This window comes from Fringilla coelebs (genome assembly GCF_963513975.1).
Source record: "Fringilla coelebs genome assembly, chromosome: 29".
In the NCBI taxonomy this organism is placed as follows: Eukaryota; Metazoa; Chordata; class Aves; order Passeriformes; family Fringillidae; genus Fringilla; species Fringilla coelebs.
In genome coordinates this window covers 829334-843985 of record NC_140055.1, presented here as the reverse complement: position 1 = coordinate 843985, position 14652 = coordinate 829334, and the positions used below count along the sequence as shown (strand labels likewise).

The window sequence follows — 14652 nt, the reverse complement described above, 5'->3', positions numbered from 1 at the left end:
CTCCCCAAACTGCTCTCCCCGACCCATCCTGGAGGAATTCCAGGGAAAATTCCCTCAGGGGATCTCCCTACCTTCGATGGGGGGTGAGGGAGAGCTGCAGAATTCCGGGAATTTCTCCCTGAGCATGGCCCGGAGCTCCTTGTCCAGCTTGGGGTTGTCAAAGAGCGGGGCCAGGTGCCTGTGGGGGATGGGACAGGGAAAAATCTGGGAAAATCCCGGCTGGGATGGGGGCTCATCATCCCCCTGGGAATGCTGGGGGCCAGGTTTGTCACCTGGGATCCCCTCCTGTGCCACCAGAACGTGGGGAAAGGGTTGGAATTCCTGGGAAAGCCCAATTCCCTCTTTTCTCCATCCCTTTTCCTTCATTGGAATGGGAGAAGGGGCTGGAATTCCTGGGAAATCCCAATTCCCTCTTTTCTCCCATTGGGATCCCCTCACCTGTGCCACCAGAACGTGGGAATGGGAGAATGGGTTGGAATTCCTGGGAAATCTCAATTTCTTAATCCCCCATTCCCTTTTTCCCCATTGGAATGGGAGAAGGAGCTGGAATTCCTGGGAAATCCAAATTTCCTCTTTTCCCTCACTGGAATGGGAGAATGGGCTGGAATTCCAGGGAAACCCCAATTCCCTCTTTCCCCCTGTCCCTTTTCCTTCATTGGAATGGGAGAATGGGCTGGAATTCCTGGGAAACCCCAATTCCCTCTTTCCCCTCACTGGAATGGGAAAAGGGCTGGAATTCCAGGGAAACCCCAATTCCCTCTCTCCCCCGTCCCTTTTCCCCCAGTCCAACTCTGGCTGATCCCAAATTTTCCTGGCTGAACCCAGAGCTCCAGGAGAGGCCCAGGGGAGCAGGGAGCAGCTGCATCCACGCTGGAAATTCGGGAAAAAAGTGGGAAAACCGGGAGGCTCTTACGCCAGGACTCGCTTCTCCACGATGTGGGTGAGGGAGTTGAAGACCCCCTGCCGGACGTGGGCTTCCAGAGGGGGGTAAAAATTGGGAATGATCTGGAAGAGATCCGGGGTGGGGAGAGCAGGGTTAGGGCTCTGGGAGTGGGAGGAAATCCCTGCCAGGGCCAGGAAATTCCAGCTGCAGGGATAAAGGGAGAAGGGCTCTGGGCAGGCCTTGGATCCAGGCTGGGATTCCCTGCCTGGAGCTGGGAGATCCCAGTTTGGACTGGGAGGGAGGGATGGAGCTCCAGGCTCTGCCCAGAAACAGCCCCAGCCCTCCCCTGGGATTCCTGGAAGCTGCCCTGGGATTCCTGGAAGCTGCCCTGGGATTCCTGGAAGCTGCCCTGGGATGGGACTGGGATCGTTCTGGATCATTCCCTCCCCTCCCTAGGGACGGGGCCGGGCCAGGAATTCCAGCAGGGAACAATCCAGAAGGTTTTTCCTCCAGCACAGGCAGGGTTTGGTGGCAGTAATGGATGCCACATGGACCCAAAGCTCCAGGAATGCTCTGGATTTTTCCCACCAAGTGCTGGGGATAATTTGGGAGCAAAGGGAAAAATCCCTCCTCAATTTGGGATGGGGGAGGAGGTTCAGTCCGGAACCCAGAGGGATGCACTGGGAGGGGAATCCCAGGGAAAAGCTGTTTGGAATTTTGGTTTTGGGGATTTGTGGAGCCCAGCAGCTCTCTCCCCACCCCTGGGAACTCCCTGGAAAAGGAGGGGTGCTCTGGAATCTTCCCACCAAGTGCTGGGGATAATTTGGGATAAAGGAGATTTCAGATGACTCTGGAACCCAGAGGGATGCACTGGGGGGAAATCTCAGGGAAAAGCTGTTTGGAATTATTTTGGGTGGGATTTTTGGGTCCCAGCAGTTCCCCCCAGCTCTCCCCACCCCTGGAATTCCCTGGAGAAGGAGGATCCTCACCCTGCACATGAAATCCAGCAGCGTGGCCGTGATGGCCGGGTGGGGCTTCATGGAGTGGTGCATGACCAGGATGGCAGGCTCTGGGGGAGGGAGAGGGGTGAGACCCAGGGACCCCAGAGACCCCAAAGACCCCAAACCCTGCTCCCGGGGCTGGATCCATGGGGTCAGGACAGGCTGGATCCAGGGGCTGAGGGGCAGTCGGGTCCTGCCCTGCCCGTGGGTCACAATGACCCCATGGATCCCACCCTGGGAAGATCCCAGGATCGCAGCCCAAGGTGGATCCCAGCCCAGGATCCCATCCCAAGGTGGATCCCCATGGATCCTGGCCCAGGACCCCACCCCAAGGCAGATCCTATCCCAGAATCCCACCCCAAAGTGGATCCCCATGGATCCCTGCCCCAAGATCCCATCCCAAGGCAGATCCCCATGGATCCCTGCCCCAGGATCCCATCCCAAGGCGGATCCCACCCCAGGAACATCCCATGGATCCCACCCCAAGGCGGATCCCACCCCAGGATCCCATCCCAAGGCAGATCCCACCCCAGGATCCCATCCCAAGGCAGATCCCACCCCAGGACCCCACCCCAAGGCAGATCCCATGGACCCCATCCCAAAGTGGATCCCCATGGATCCCAGCCCCGGCTCCCGGCCCCACAGACCGATGTTCATGATGCTGTCCTTCTCGGGGTTGAAGAAGAGCCAGTCGTAGAACAGAGCCAGCTTGGCGTTGGACGCAGCCACGTTCGACTGCACAAGACCCCAAAGCCCCAGAACATTCCATGAACATTCCAGGATCCCTCCAGGACCCCTCCAGGACACCCTGAGACCCTCCAGGCCCAAACTCAGCGCTGGGAAACCTCCAAGAGCCCCCCAGAATCCTCCAAGACCCCTCTTGGCATCCCTGACCTCTGCTCTTCCCCCTGCTGGGATCAGCTGCTCCCAGGACATCCTGGGCCCCATTTTTGGGATGTTCCCATTCCCAAGCCCATCCTGGGCCCTAGTTTTGGGATGTTCCTGGTTTTGGGATGTTCCCATTCCAAGCCCATCCTGTGCCCCACTTTTGGGATGTTCCCATTCCCAAGCCCATCCTGGGCCCCATTTTTAGGATGTTCTTGCTCCTGGTTTTGGGATGTTCCCATTTCCAAGCCCATCCTGTACCCCAGTTTTGGGATGCTCCTGGTTTTGGGATGTTCCCGTTCCCAGCCCATCCTGTGCCCCATTTTTGGGTTCTCCTGGCCAATCCCATGCCCGTTTTGGGGTTCTCCCATCCTGCACCCCATTTTGGGCTCCCCCAGCCCATCCCATGCCCATTTCAGGTCTCCCCCAGCCCCCCTGTGCCTGTTTTGGGGTTCTCCCATCGTGCACCCCATTTCTGGGCTCCCCCAGCCCATCCTGTGCCCATTTTGGGGTTCTCCCATCCTGCACCCCATTTCAGGTCTCCCCCAGCCCCCCATGCCCGTTTTTGGGGTGCAGACCGTGCAGGTGGTGAGCAGCCAGCCGATGATGGCCCAGCGGGGCAGGATGTCGGAGCTCAGCACCTCGTTGGACGGGTGCACCACGCCGCAGATGTAGCGGATCAGGTCACAGCGCAGCGACTGGCTGTCGGGGGTGGACAGGTACTGCCGCTGGAACCAGTCCTGGTAGCGCTTCTGCTGCCCAAAGCGCACCTGGGGACATGGATGGGGACATGGGGACACAGCTGGGGACATGGGACAGGGCTGGGGACACAGCTGGGGACAGGAATAGGGACAGGTACTGCCGCTGGAACCAGTCCTGGTAGCGCTTCTGCTGCCCAAACCGCACCTGGGGACACGGACGGGGACATGGGACATGGCTGGGGACACAGGACAGGGCTGGGGACACAGCTGGGGACATGGGGACACTGCTGGGGACACAGCTGGGGACAGGAATAGGGACAGGTACTGCCGCTGGAACCAGTCCTGGTAGCGCTTCTGCTGCCCAAACCGCACCTGGGGACAGGCACAGGGACATGGGGACACGGCTGGGGACATGGGGACACAGCTGGGGACACGGGACAGGGACAGGTACTGCTGCTAGAACCAGTCCTGGTAGCGCTTCTGCTGCCCAAAGCGCACCTGGGGACAGGGACATGGGGACACTGCTGGGGACATGGGGACACTGCTGGGGACATGGGACAGGGCTGGGGACACAGGACAGGGACAGGTACTGCCGCTGGAACCAGTCCTGGTAGCGCTTCTGCTGCCCAAACTGCACCTGGGGACACGGCTGGGGACACGGGACAGGGCTGGGGACATGGGGACACAGCTGGGGACAGGAATGGGGACATGGGACAGGGACAGGTACTGCCGCTGGAACCAGTCCTGGTAGCGCTTCTGCTGCCCAAACCGCACCTGGGGACAGGCACAGGGACATGGGGACACAGCTGGGGACATGGGGACACTGCTGGGGACACAGGACAGGGACAGGTACTGCCGCTGGAACCAGTCCTGGTAGCGCTTCTGCTGCCCAAACCGCACCTGGGGACAGGGACAGGGACATGGGGACACTGCTGGGGACATGGGGACACAGCTGGGGACATGGGGACACAGCTGGGGACATGGGGACAGGGACAGGGACATGGGACAGGGCTGGGGACATGGGACACAGCTGGGGACATGGGGACACAGCTGGGGACATGGGGACAGGGACAGGGACATGGGACAGGGCTGGGGACATGGGACAGGGCTGGGGACACAGGACAGGGACAGGTACTGCCGCTGGAACCAGTCCTGGTAGCGCTTCTGCTGCCCAAAGCGCACCTGGGGACACGGATGGGGACATGGGACAGGGCTGGGGACATGGGGACACAGCTGGGGACATAGGGACACAGCTGGGGACATCGGACAGGGCTGGGGACAGGGCTGGGGACATGGGACAGGGCTGGGGACACGGGACAGGGATTGGGACACGGGACAGGGACAGGTACTGCCGCTGGAACCAGTCCTGGTAGCGCTTCTGCTGCCCAAACCGCACCTGGGGACAGGGACAGGGACATGGGGACACAGCTGGGGACATGGGGACACTGCTGGGGACATGGGACAGGGACAGGTACTGCCGCTGGAACCAGTCCTGGTAGCGCTTCTGCTGCCCAAAGCGCACCTGGGGACAGGCACAGGGACATGGGGACACTGCTGGGGACATGGGGACACAGCTGGGGACAGGAATAGGGACAGGTACTGCCGCTGGAACCAGTCCTGGTAGCGCTTCTGCTGCCCGAACCGCACCTGGGGACAGGGATGGGGACATGGGGACACAGCTGGGGACATGGGGACACAGCTGGGGACATGGGACAGGGCTGGGGACAGGGCTGGGGACATGGGGACAGGGCTGGGGACACAGCTGGGGACACAGGACACAGCTGGGGACACAGGACACAGCTGGGGACACGGGGACAGGGCTGGCAGTGGGGACAAGCAGACCCTGAGCTGGGGGAATTTGAGAGGGAATCCAGGGGGGAATTCAGGATGGAACCCATCAGGAATTTGGGAATCCAGGGGGGATTTAGGATGGAACCCCTCAGGAATTTGGGAATCCAGGGGGGATTCAGGACGGAACCCATCAGGAATTTGGGAATCCAGGTGGAATCTGGAAATCCAGGTGGAATTTGGGAACCTAGGGGGAATTTAGGAGGGAACCCCTCAGGAATTTGGGAGGGAATCCAGGTGGAATTTGGGAATCCAGGGCGGAGTTAGGATGGAACCCCTCAGGAATTTGGGAATCCAAGTGGAATCTGGAAATCCAGGTGGAATCTGGGAATCCAGGGGAATTTGGGAGGGAATCCAGGTGGAATCTGGGTATCCAGGGCGGAGTTAGGATGGAACCCATCAGGAATTTGGGAACCCATCAGGAATTTGGGAATCCAGGTGGAATCTGGGAATCCAGGGGGGTTTTAGGATGGAATCCAGGTGGAATCTGGGAATCCAGGTGGAATCTGGGAATCCAGAGGGATTTAGGAGGGAGTCCAGGTGGAATCTGGGAATCCAGGTGGAATTTGGGAATCCAGGGGAATTTGGGAGGGAATCCAGGTGGAATTTGGGAATCCAGGTGGAATTTGGGAGGGAATCCAGGGGGTTTTTACCCGGGAGGTCATGAAGAGCAGCTTGGTCTCCATGTCGGGCGTGAGGCGACACGCCAGGAACTTGCGGGAGGTCCTGGACTGCAGGAGCTGCAGCACACCTGGGACAGGGAAAAGGGAATTCGGGGAATTTGGGTGGAAAAAGGCTCAAAACGTGTCCTGAGGGCTTCCCTGAGGGATTTCACTGGAATGTTCCAGAGTGTTCCCCATTTCCCTGGGATTGCTGCATCCAGGTGCTGCTGGGAAGTGCCCAGAGAAGGGAATAATTTATAGGAATTTAATTAATTGCAAATAATCCATCGCTCTTCCCATGGAATGAGGCCGCTGGCAGGAATTAAATCCCATGGAAGTGCCACTCCTGGAATTCCTGCTTTTTTTCATGGAGATTCTCCAGGCTCTGCTCACCTTTTAAATCACTTAATTAAGGGGAGGAACTCTGATTGTCCTGGAATTGCAGCCTGGCTCGGGCTGGAATCATCCCAGGGACAAATTCCCAGTGGGATCAGGTTGTTCCAACCCAGCTTGGAACAATTCCAGGGAGGAGAAACCCTGGAAAAAGGCGGAGCCAGGAAGGAGCAGCACCATTTAAGGATCCCAGGATTTAAGTTCGTCTTAAGTTTTTCTAAAATATTTTTTAAGTTTTTTTTTTTTTTAGTTTATTTTTAAGCTTTTTAAAAGTTTTTTTAAAGTAAGTTTTTCTTAAGTTATTCTAAGTTTTTATAAAGTTTTTCTTAAGGTTTTTCAAGTTTTCCTTAATTTTTCCTCGAGTTTTCCTCAATTTTTCCTCGAGTTTTCCTCAATTTTTCCTCGAGTTTTCCTCAAGCTTTCCTTGAGTTTTCCTCAATTTTTCCTCGAGTTTTCCTTGAGTTTTCCCTGAGTTTTCCCCGAGTTTTCAGCAAGAGGTTTTTGTTTTTGGTAAAACACTTGACAAAAGCAATCAGGTTTTATTCTCATCTTTTTCACTTAGGCCAGACTTAAATCCTTAAATTTAAAGTGAAGTTCTTTAAAGTTTAAAGTGAAGTCCTTTAAAAGTTTAAGGAGAAGTCCTTTAAAAGTTTAAGGTGAAGTTCTTTAAAAGTTTAAGGTGAAGTTCTTTATAAATTTAAGGCGAAGTTCTTTAAAAGTTTAAGAAGTTCTTTAAAAGTTTAAAGTGAAGTTCTTTAAAAGTTTAAGGTAAAGTTCTTTAAAAGTTTAAGGTGGAGTTCCTTAATCCTAGAGATGCAATTTTTACCTAATTAAAGAAATTAACTCCCAAGCTCCTTTCCTTTTCAAGGAAACAAAAGACACTTCGGTCGCTCTGCCAACAAAAATCCCATCGGGAAAACCCCTGGAAAAACCCCAGAATTGGGAAAATCGTGGAAATCCCGGTGGAGGGGGAGGAGGGGCTGCTGCAGGCCGGTGCCCACCTGTGAACTGCGGGCTGAGCACCTGGGGGTTGTGCAGGATGTCCTTCCAGAGCTGCTCGAACTCGGGGATGCGCGCCACGTTCTGCAGCAGGCGCACCAGGTCCCGGCCGATCATGAAACAGTCCATGAACTGGGAAAATCCAAGGGGAAAATCCATGGGAATGCCATGGAACCATCCATGGAAACCCCATAAAACAATCCAGGAAACAGTCCATGAACTGGGAAAGGGGAAAATCCAATGGGAATGCCATTAAATAATCCATGGGAATGCCATAAAACAGTCCATGAACTGGGAAAAAGGGGGAAAATCCAATGGGAATGTCATGGAACCATCCATGGAAACCCCATGGAACAGTCCATGAACTGGGAAAATCCAAGGGGAAAATCCAATGGGAATGTCATGGAACCATCCATGGAAACCCCATGGAACAGTCCATGAACTGGGAAAAAGGGAAAAATCCAATGGGAATGTCATGGAACCATCCATGGAAACCCCATAAAACAATCCAGGAAACAGTCCATGAACTGGGAAAAAGGGAAAAATCCAATGGGAATGTCATGGAACCATCCATGGAAACCCCATGGAACAGTCCATGAACTGGGAAAATCCAAGGGGAAAATCCATGGGAATGCCATGGAATCATCCATGGGAATGCCATAAAACAATCCAGGAAACAGTCCATGAACTGGGAAAATCCAAGGGGAAAATCCAATGGGAATGCCATTAAATAATCCATGGGAATGCCATAAAACAGTCCATGAACTGGGAAAAAGGGGGAAAATCCAATGGGAATGTCATGGAACCATCCATGGAAACCCCATAAAACAATCCAGGAAACACTCCAGGAAAATCCAATGGGATAATCCATGGGAATGCCATGGAACCATCCATGGGAATGCCATAAAACAATCCATGAACTGGGAAAGAGGAAAATCCAATGGGATAATCCATGGGAATGCCATGGAACAGTCCATGAACTGGGAAAGGGGGAATGCAATGGGATAATCCATGGGAATGCCATGGAACCATCCATGGAAACCCCTTGGAACAATCCATGGAAACCCCATGGAACAGTCCATGAACTGGGAAAAGGGGAAAATCCAATGGGATAATCCATGGGAATGCCATTAAATAATCCATGGAACAGTCCATGAACTGGGAAAAGGGGAAAATCCAATGGGATAATCCATGGGAATGCCATTAAATAATCCATGGAAACCCCATGGAACAGTCCATGAACTGGGAAAGGGGGAATGCAATGGGATAATCCATGGGAATGCCATTAAATAATCCATGGAACAGTCCATGAACTGGGAAAAAGGGGGAAAATCCAATGGGATAATCCATGGGAATGCCATTAAATAATCCATGGGAATGCCATAAAACAATCCATGAACTGGGAAAGGGGAAAATCCAATGGGATAATCCATGGAAATCCCATTAAATAATCCATGGAACAGTCCATGAACTGGGAAAAAGGGGAAAATCCAATGGAATAATCCATGGGAATGCCATTAAATAATACATGGGAATCCCATGGAACAGTCCATGAACTGTGAAAAAGGGGGAATGCAATGGGATAATCCATGGGAATGCCATTCAATAATCCATGGGAATCCCATGGAACAGTCCATGAACTGGGAAAAAGGGGGAAATCCCATGAAACAATCCATGAAAATCCCTTAAAACAATCCATGAACTGGGAAAATCCCATGAGGCAATCCATGAAAATCCCATGGAACAATCCAAGAACTGAGAAAAGGGAGCGGGGAGGGGGGAAAATCCCACGGAACAATCCATGGAAATCCCATAAAACAATCTCTGAAAATCCCCCTGCTCCTCCTCCTCCTCCTCCCCTGGCTCCGGCCAGGCTGGGGTGGGGGGCACAGGCAGGGAAGCTCAGCAGCCATTCTGGAATGTTCTCCCTCCCAAAGCAAACAACCAGCGCACAAATCCCATAAATCTGCCACGCTCCCCCAGGAATGCGGGCGGATCCTGGCGGGAGCTGGGGGAGGATTTGAGGGTTTGGGACAGATCCCAGCCCCGGGGCAGCTCCTGCTCCAGCCAGGGCCAGACCAGGCCTGGAGCTGCTGCTGGGCCCCCTCCCCAAACTGGGGCGTTCCCGGCCCTTCCCAGGGGAGCAGGATCCCACCCCGGAGCAGGGAGAGGCAGGATCCCAATGCCAACCCCATTCCCACCCCATTCCCAATCCCACTCCAGGCACTCACCCTCTCCCTGAACAGGGAAATGCAGGATCCCAATCCCACCCCAATCCCATTCCCAATCTCATGCCAATCCCACTCCAATACCATCCCATTCCCACCCCATTCCCAATCCCAATCCCACTCACCCTCTCCCGGAGCAGGCACACACAGAACTCCAATCCCATTCCCAATCCCATCCCACCCCAATCCCATTCCCAATCCCATTCCCAATCCCATTCCCACTCACCCTCTCCCGGAGCAGGCACACACAGAACTCCAATCCCATTCCCAATCCCATTCCACCCCAATCCCAATCCCATTCCCACTCACCCTCTCCCGGAGCAGGCACACACAGAACTCCAATCCCATTCCCAATCCCATCCCACCCCAATCCCATTCCCAATCCCATTCCCAATCCCAATCCCACTCACCCTCTCCCGGAGCAGGCACACACAGAACTCCAATCCCATCCCATTCCCAATCCCAATCCCATTCCCAATCCCAATCCCACTCACCCTCTCCCGGAGCAGGCACACACAGAACTCCAATCCCATTCCCAATCCCATTCCCAATCCCAATCCCAGTCCCATTCCCACTCACCCTCTCCCGGAGCAGGCACACACAGAACTCCAATCCCACTCCCAATCCCATCCCACCCCAATCCCAATCCCAATCCCAATCCCACTCACCCTCTCCTGGAGCAGGCACACACAGAACTCCAATCCCATTCCCAATCCCATCCCACCCCAATCCCAATCCCATTCCCAATCCCATTCCCACTCACCCTCTCCTGGAGCAGGCACACACAGAACTCCAATCCCATCCCATTCCCAATCCCAATCCCATTCCCAATCCCAATCCCACTCACCCTCTCCCGGAGCAGGCACACACAGAACTCCAATCCCATCCCACCCCAATCCCAATCCCATTCCCAATCCCAGTCCCACTCACCCTCTCCCGGAGCAGGCACACACAGAACTCCAATCCCATCCCACCCCAATCCCAATCCCATTCCCAATCCCAATCCCATTCCCAATCCCAATCCCAATCCCACTCACCCTCTCCCGGAGCAGGCACACACAGAACTCCAATCCCATCCCACCCCAATCCCATCCCATTCCCAATCCCAATCCCATTCCCAATCCCAATCCCACTCACCCTCTCCCGGAGCAGGCACACACAGAACTCCAATCCCACTCCCAATCCCATCCCACCCCAATCCCAATCCCATTCCCAATCCCAATCCCACTCACCCTCTCCCGGAGCAGGCACACACAGAACTCCAATCCCACTCCCAATCCCATCCCACCCCAATCCCATCCCATTCCCAATCCCAATCCCACTCACCCTCTCCCGGAGCAGGCACACACAGAACTCCAATCCCATCCCAATCCCATTCCCAATCCCATCCCATTCCCAATCCCAATCCCATTCCCAATCCCAGTCCCACTCACCCTCTCCCGGAGCAGGCACACACAGAACTCCAATCCCATTCCCATTCCCAATCCCAATCCCATTCCCAATCCCAATCCCACTCACCCTCTCCCGGAGCAGGCACACACAGAACTCCAATCCCATTCCCAATCCCAGTCCCACTCACCCTCTCCCGGAGCAGGCACACACAGAACTCCAATCCCATTCCCAATCCCATCCCAATCCCATTCCCAATCCCAATCCCACTCACCCTCTCCCGGAGCAGGCACACACAGAACTCCACCTCCTTCTGGCGCAGCGCCTGCAGCGCGGCCGTGCCGTGGTGGTCCACGATGAGCCTCAGGTAGGTGTACACAGCCATGGCCACCAGCAGGCTGCTCTTCAGCACCCACTCCCTGGAAACCCCAAATCCACCCCAAATCAGCCCAGCCCCGAGCGGGGACGGGATCCCGGGGAATTCCGTGGGATCGGGGCAGGGAACACCGGGAATGGGGCGAGCGGGAAAGGGGGGACAGGGCTGGTGTCACCTGGAACCATCACCAGTAAAGGTGATCAAATAATAAATAAATAAATAAATAAATAAATAAATAAATAAATAAACAAATAAATAAATAAATAAATGTTTTAATTATTAAAGATAATAAATAATAAAGATATTAAATTATATCTTTGTGGGGACGGAACACCGGGAATGGGGCGAGCGGGAAAGGGGGGACGGGGCTGGGGTCACCTGGAACCATCAGCCAGGGCACCAGCAAAGGTGATTAAATTATTAATAAATCAATCAATTAATTAATTAATTAATAAGTGTATTAATTGGGGAATGTGTTAACTAATAAAGATAATAAATAATAAAGATATTAAATTATATCTTCGTGGGGAGGGAACACCGGGAATGGGGAGAGCAGGAAAGGGGGGACGGGGTTGGTGTCACCTGGAACCATCACCAGTAAAGGTGATCAAATAATAAATAAATAAATGAATGAATGAATAAATAAATAAATAAATAAATAAATAAATAAATGTTTTAATTAATAAAGATAATAAATTATAAAGATATCAAATTATATCTTTGTGGGATCAGAGGCAGGCAGGGAATGGTGCAAGCGGCAAAGGGGGGACGGGGCTGGGGTCACCTGGAACCATCAGCCAGGGCATCAGTAGAAGTGATTAAAAAATTCATTAATACATGTATTAATTGGGGAATGTGTGAATTAATAAAGATAATAAATAGTAAAGATATTAAATGATGTCTTTGTGGGGAGGGAACACCGGGAATGGGCCAGTGGCAAAGGGGGGACGGGGTTGGTGTCACCTGGAACCATCAGCCAGGGCATCAATAAAGGTGTTAATTAATAACTGAGAGATGAATTAATTAATAAAGCTAATAAATAATAAAGATATTAAATGATACAGCTATTCACTGATAAATACATTGATGATGAACACAGGATTGATGAACACTGGAAAATCCAGCCCAGGCCTGGAGTGTCCCAGACGGCTCTGGGAGCCGAATCCCAGGAAAAACAATCCCAGGAAAAACAATCCCAGGAAAAACAATCCCAGGACAAATCCAGCTGGGAAAAGGCTGGAGCAGCTCCCTGGGACAATCCCAGATTTCAGGGAATCCACTGCTGCTCCAAAGCCACTCCCAGCCCTGCCTGGGCGATCCTGAATCCGGGAATTCTGCGGCTCCTCCAGGATGAGCTTCCCAGATGGCCCAGCCCGCAGCAGGAGCTGCCCAAACACAGGAAACTTTTGGGGCAATCAACTCCAGGCTGCTGCTCCCAAAGGAAAAACCTCCCCCATGGCTCAGGAAGTTTGGGAAGGAAACATTCCCGGGATGCTGGGCCCGAGCCACGCCTGCTCCTCAGCCCTGCAGGGGATTCGGGGATGTTCGGCCTTGCTGGGAATTCCTGGTCTGGGAATGTGGGAAGGGCAGGGATGTGTCCTGGGGGTTCCCAGGGGTTACCTTTGCTCTGTCAGGATCTCCAGACGTTCTCTGCCAGCCAGATGTTCTTGGCAGTCACGTCCCCACCTGGAAAAAGAACAGGGAAAAAGAGCTGGGAAGGATGGATGGATGGAGCAAGGGGATTTGGGATGGAGCAGGGGGATTTGGGATTTAAGAATTGGGTTATGGAGCAGGGGGATTTGGGATTTGGGATATGGAGCACTGGGATTTGGAATTTGGAGCTGGGATATGGAGCAGGGGGATTTGGGATCTGGGATGCAGCAGGGGGATTTGGGAGCTGGGATATGGAGCAGGGGGATTTGGGAATTGGAGCACTGGGATTTGGGATTTGGGAGCTGGGATATGGAGCAGGGGGATTTGGGAGCTGCCTGCTCCCATTCCTTTGATCCCAGGGAGGCTCCCCATGGAGACCAGGGAGAACCAGGGAAAAACTGGGAAAACCATGGAGAACCATGAAGAACCATGGAAATCAGTGAAAATCAGGGAAAACTGGGAAAAGCAGGGAGAATCAGGGAAAACCAGGGAAAAACTGGGAAAACCAGGGAAAATCATGGAGAACCATGGAAAACCATGGGAAAAGCAGGGAGAACTGGCAGGTGCAGACACTGGGATGGCAGAGGAGGGCAGGGAGTGCGAGCCAGAGGGGCCCTGAAGGGCAGGAGCGACCCAGGGATTCCTTATCCAGGGATTCCTTATCCAGGGATTCCTTTTTCCAGGGATTCCTTTCCCAGGGATTCCTTTCCCAGGGATTTTCCCACTGCTCCCTCCCTCCCTCCCAGCCAGGGACACGAGTGGGGACACAATTCCAGGGAACACGGAAGAGGCTCCGGAAAGGCGGGATCGGGATCGGGGCGGGATTCCCGAGGGATGGAGGAGCTGGGCCTGGATCCCAAGGATTCCAGCTCAGATCCCAAGGATTCCCAGCTCAGATCCCAAGGATTCCCAGCTCAGATCTGGGGGATTCCCAGCTCAAATCCTGAGGATTCCTGGCTCAGACCCTGGGATTCCTGGCCCAGATCCCAAGGATTCCCAACTCAGATCCTGGGGATTCCTGGCTCAGGTCCTAGGAATTCCCAGGACCAGATCTGGGGGATTCCCAGCTCAGATCCCAAGGATTCCCAGCAATTCCCAGCTCAGATCCCAAGGATTCCTGGCTTAGATCTGGGGATTCCCACCCCAGATCCCAAAAATTCCCAGCCCAGATCCTGAGGATTCCTGGCTCAGTTCCCAAGGATTTCCAGCCCAGGTCCTAAGGAATCCCAGCAATTCCCAGTTCAGAACCTGAGGATTCCCAGCTCAGATCCAGGGGATCCCCAGCCATTCCCAGCCCACATCCCAAGGATCCCCAGCCATCCCCACCATTCCCAGTCCCATTCCCAGCATTCCCAGCCCACCTGCAATCTGTTTCATGAAGGTCATGCAGACTCCATCAGCTCCCAGCACGCCGCTCTTCACCAGCTCCCGCAGCAGCCACAGCAGCTGCACACGGAGAGGGGGGGTCAGGGACCCCCAGGGACCCCCAGGGACCCCCAGGACCCCAATCCCCACCCCAGCACCCCAATCCCACCCCAATCCTACCCCAGGACCCCAATCCCACCCCTCACCACAGCAGCCACGGCAGCTGCACACGAGATTTGGGATCAGAGACCCCCATAACCCTCCAGGAC

At 54.1% G+C, this 14652-nt stretch overlaps 1 protein-coding gene across 1 annotated transcript in view; it reads right to left on the bottom strand.

Moving 5' to 3' along the window:
- INTS3 (integrator complex subunit 3) overlaps positions 1 to 14652 on the bottom strand; it is a 33281-nt gene that overhangs the window by 15331 nt on the left and 3298 nt on the right. The window contains 11 exon segments of the mRNA XM_084222951.1: positions 72 to 178; positions 914 to 1005; positions 1873 to 1952; positions 2532 to 2619; positions 3348 to 3539; positions 5972 to 6069; positions 7375 to 7504; positions 11264 to 11408; positions 12986 to 13010; positions 13013 to 13051; positions 14380 to 14464. Of these exon segments, the coding sequence (XP_084079077.1) occupies positions 72 to 178; positions 914 to 1005; positions 1873 to 1952; positions 2532 to 2619; positions 3348 to 3539; positions 5972 to 6069; positions 7375 to 7504; positions 11264 to 11408; positions 12986 to 13010; positions 13013 to 13051; positions 14380 to 14464 (1081 nt within the window).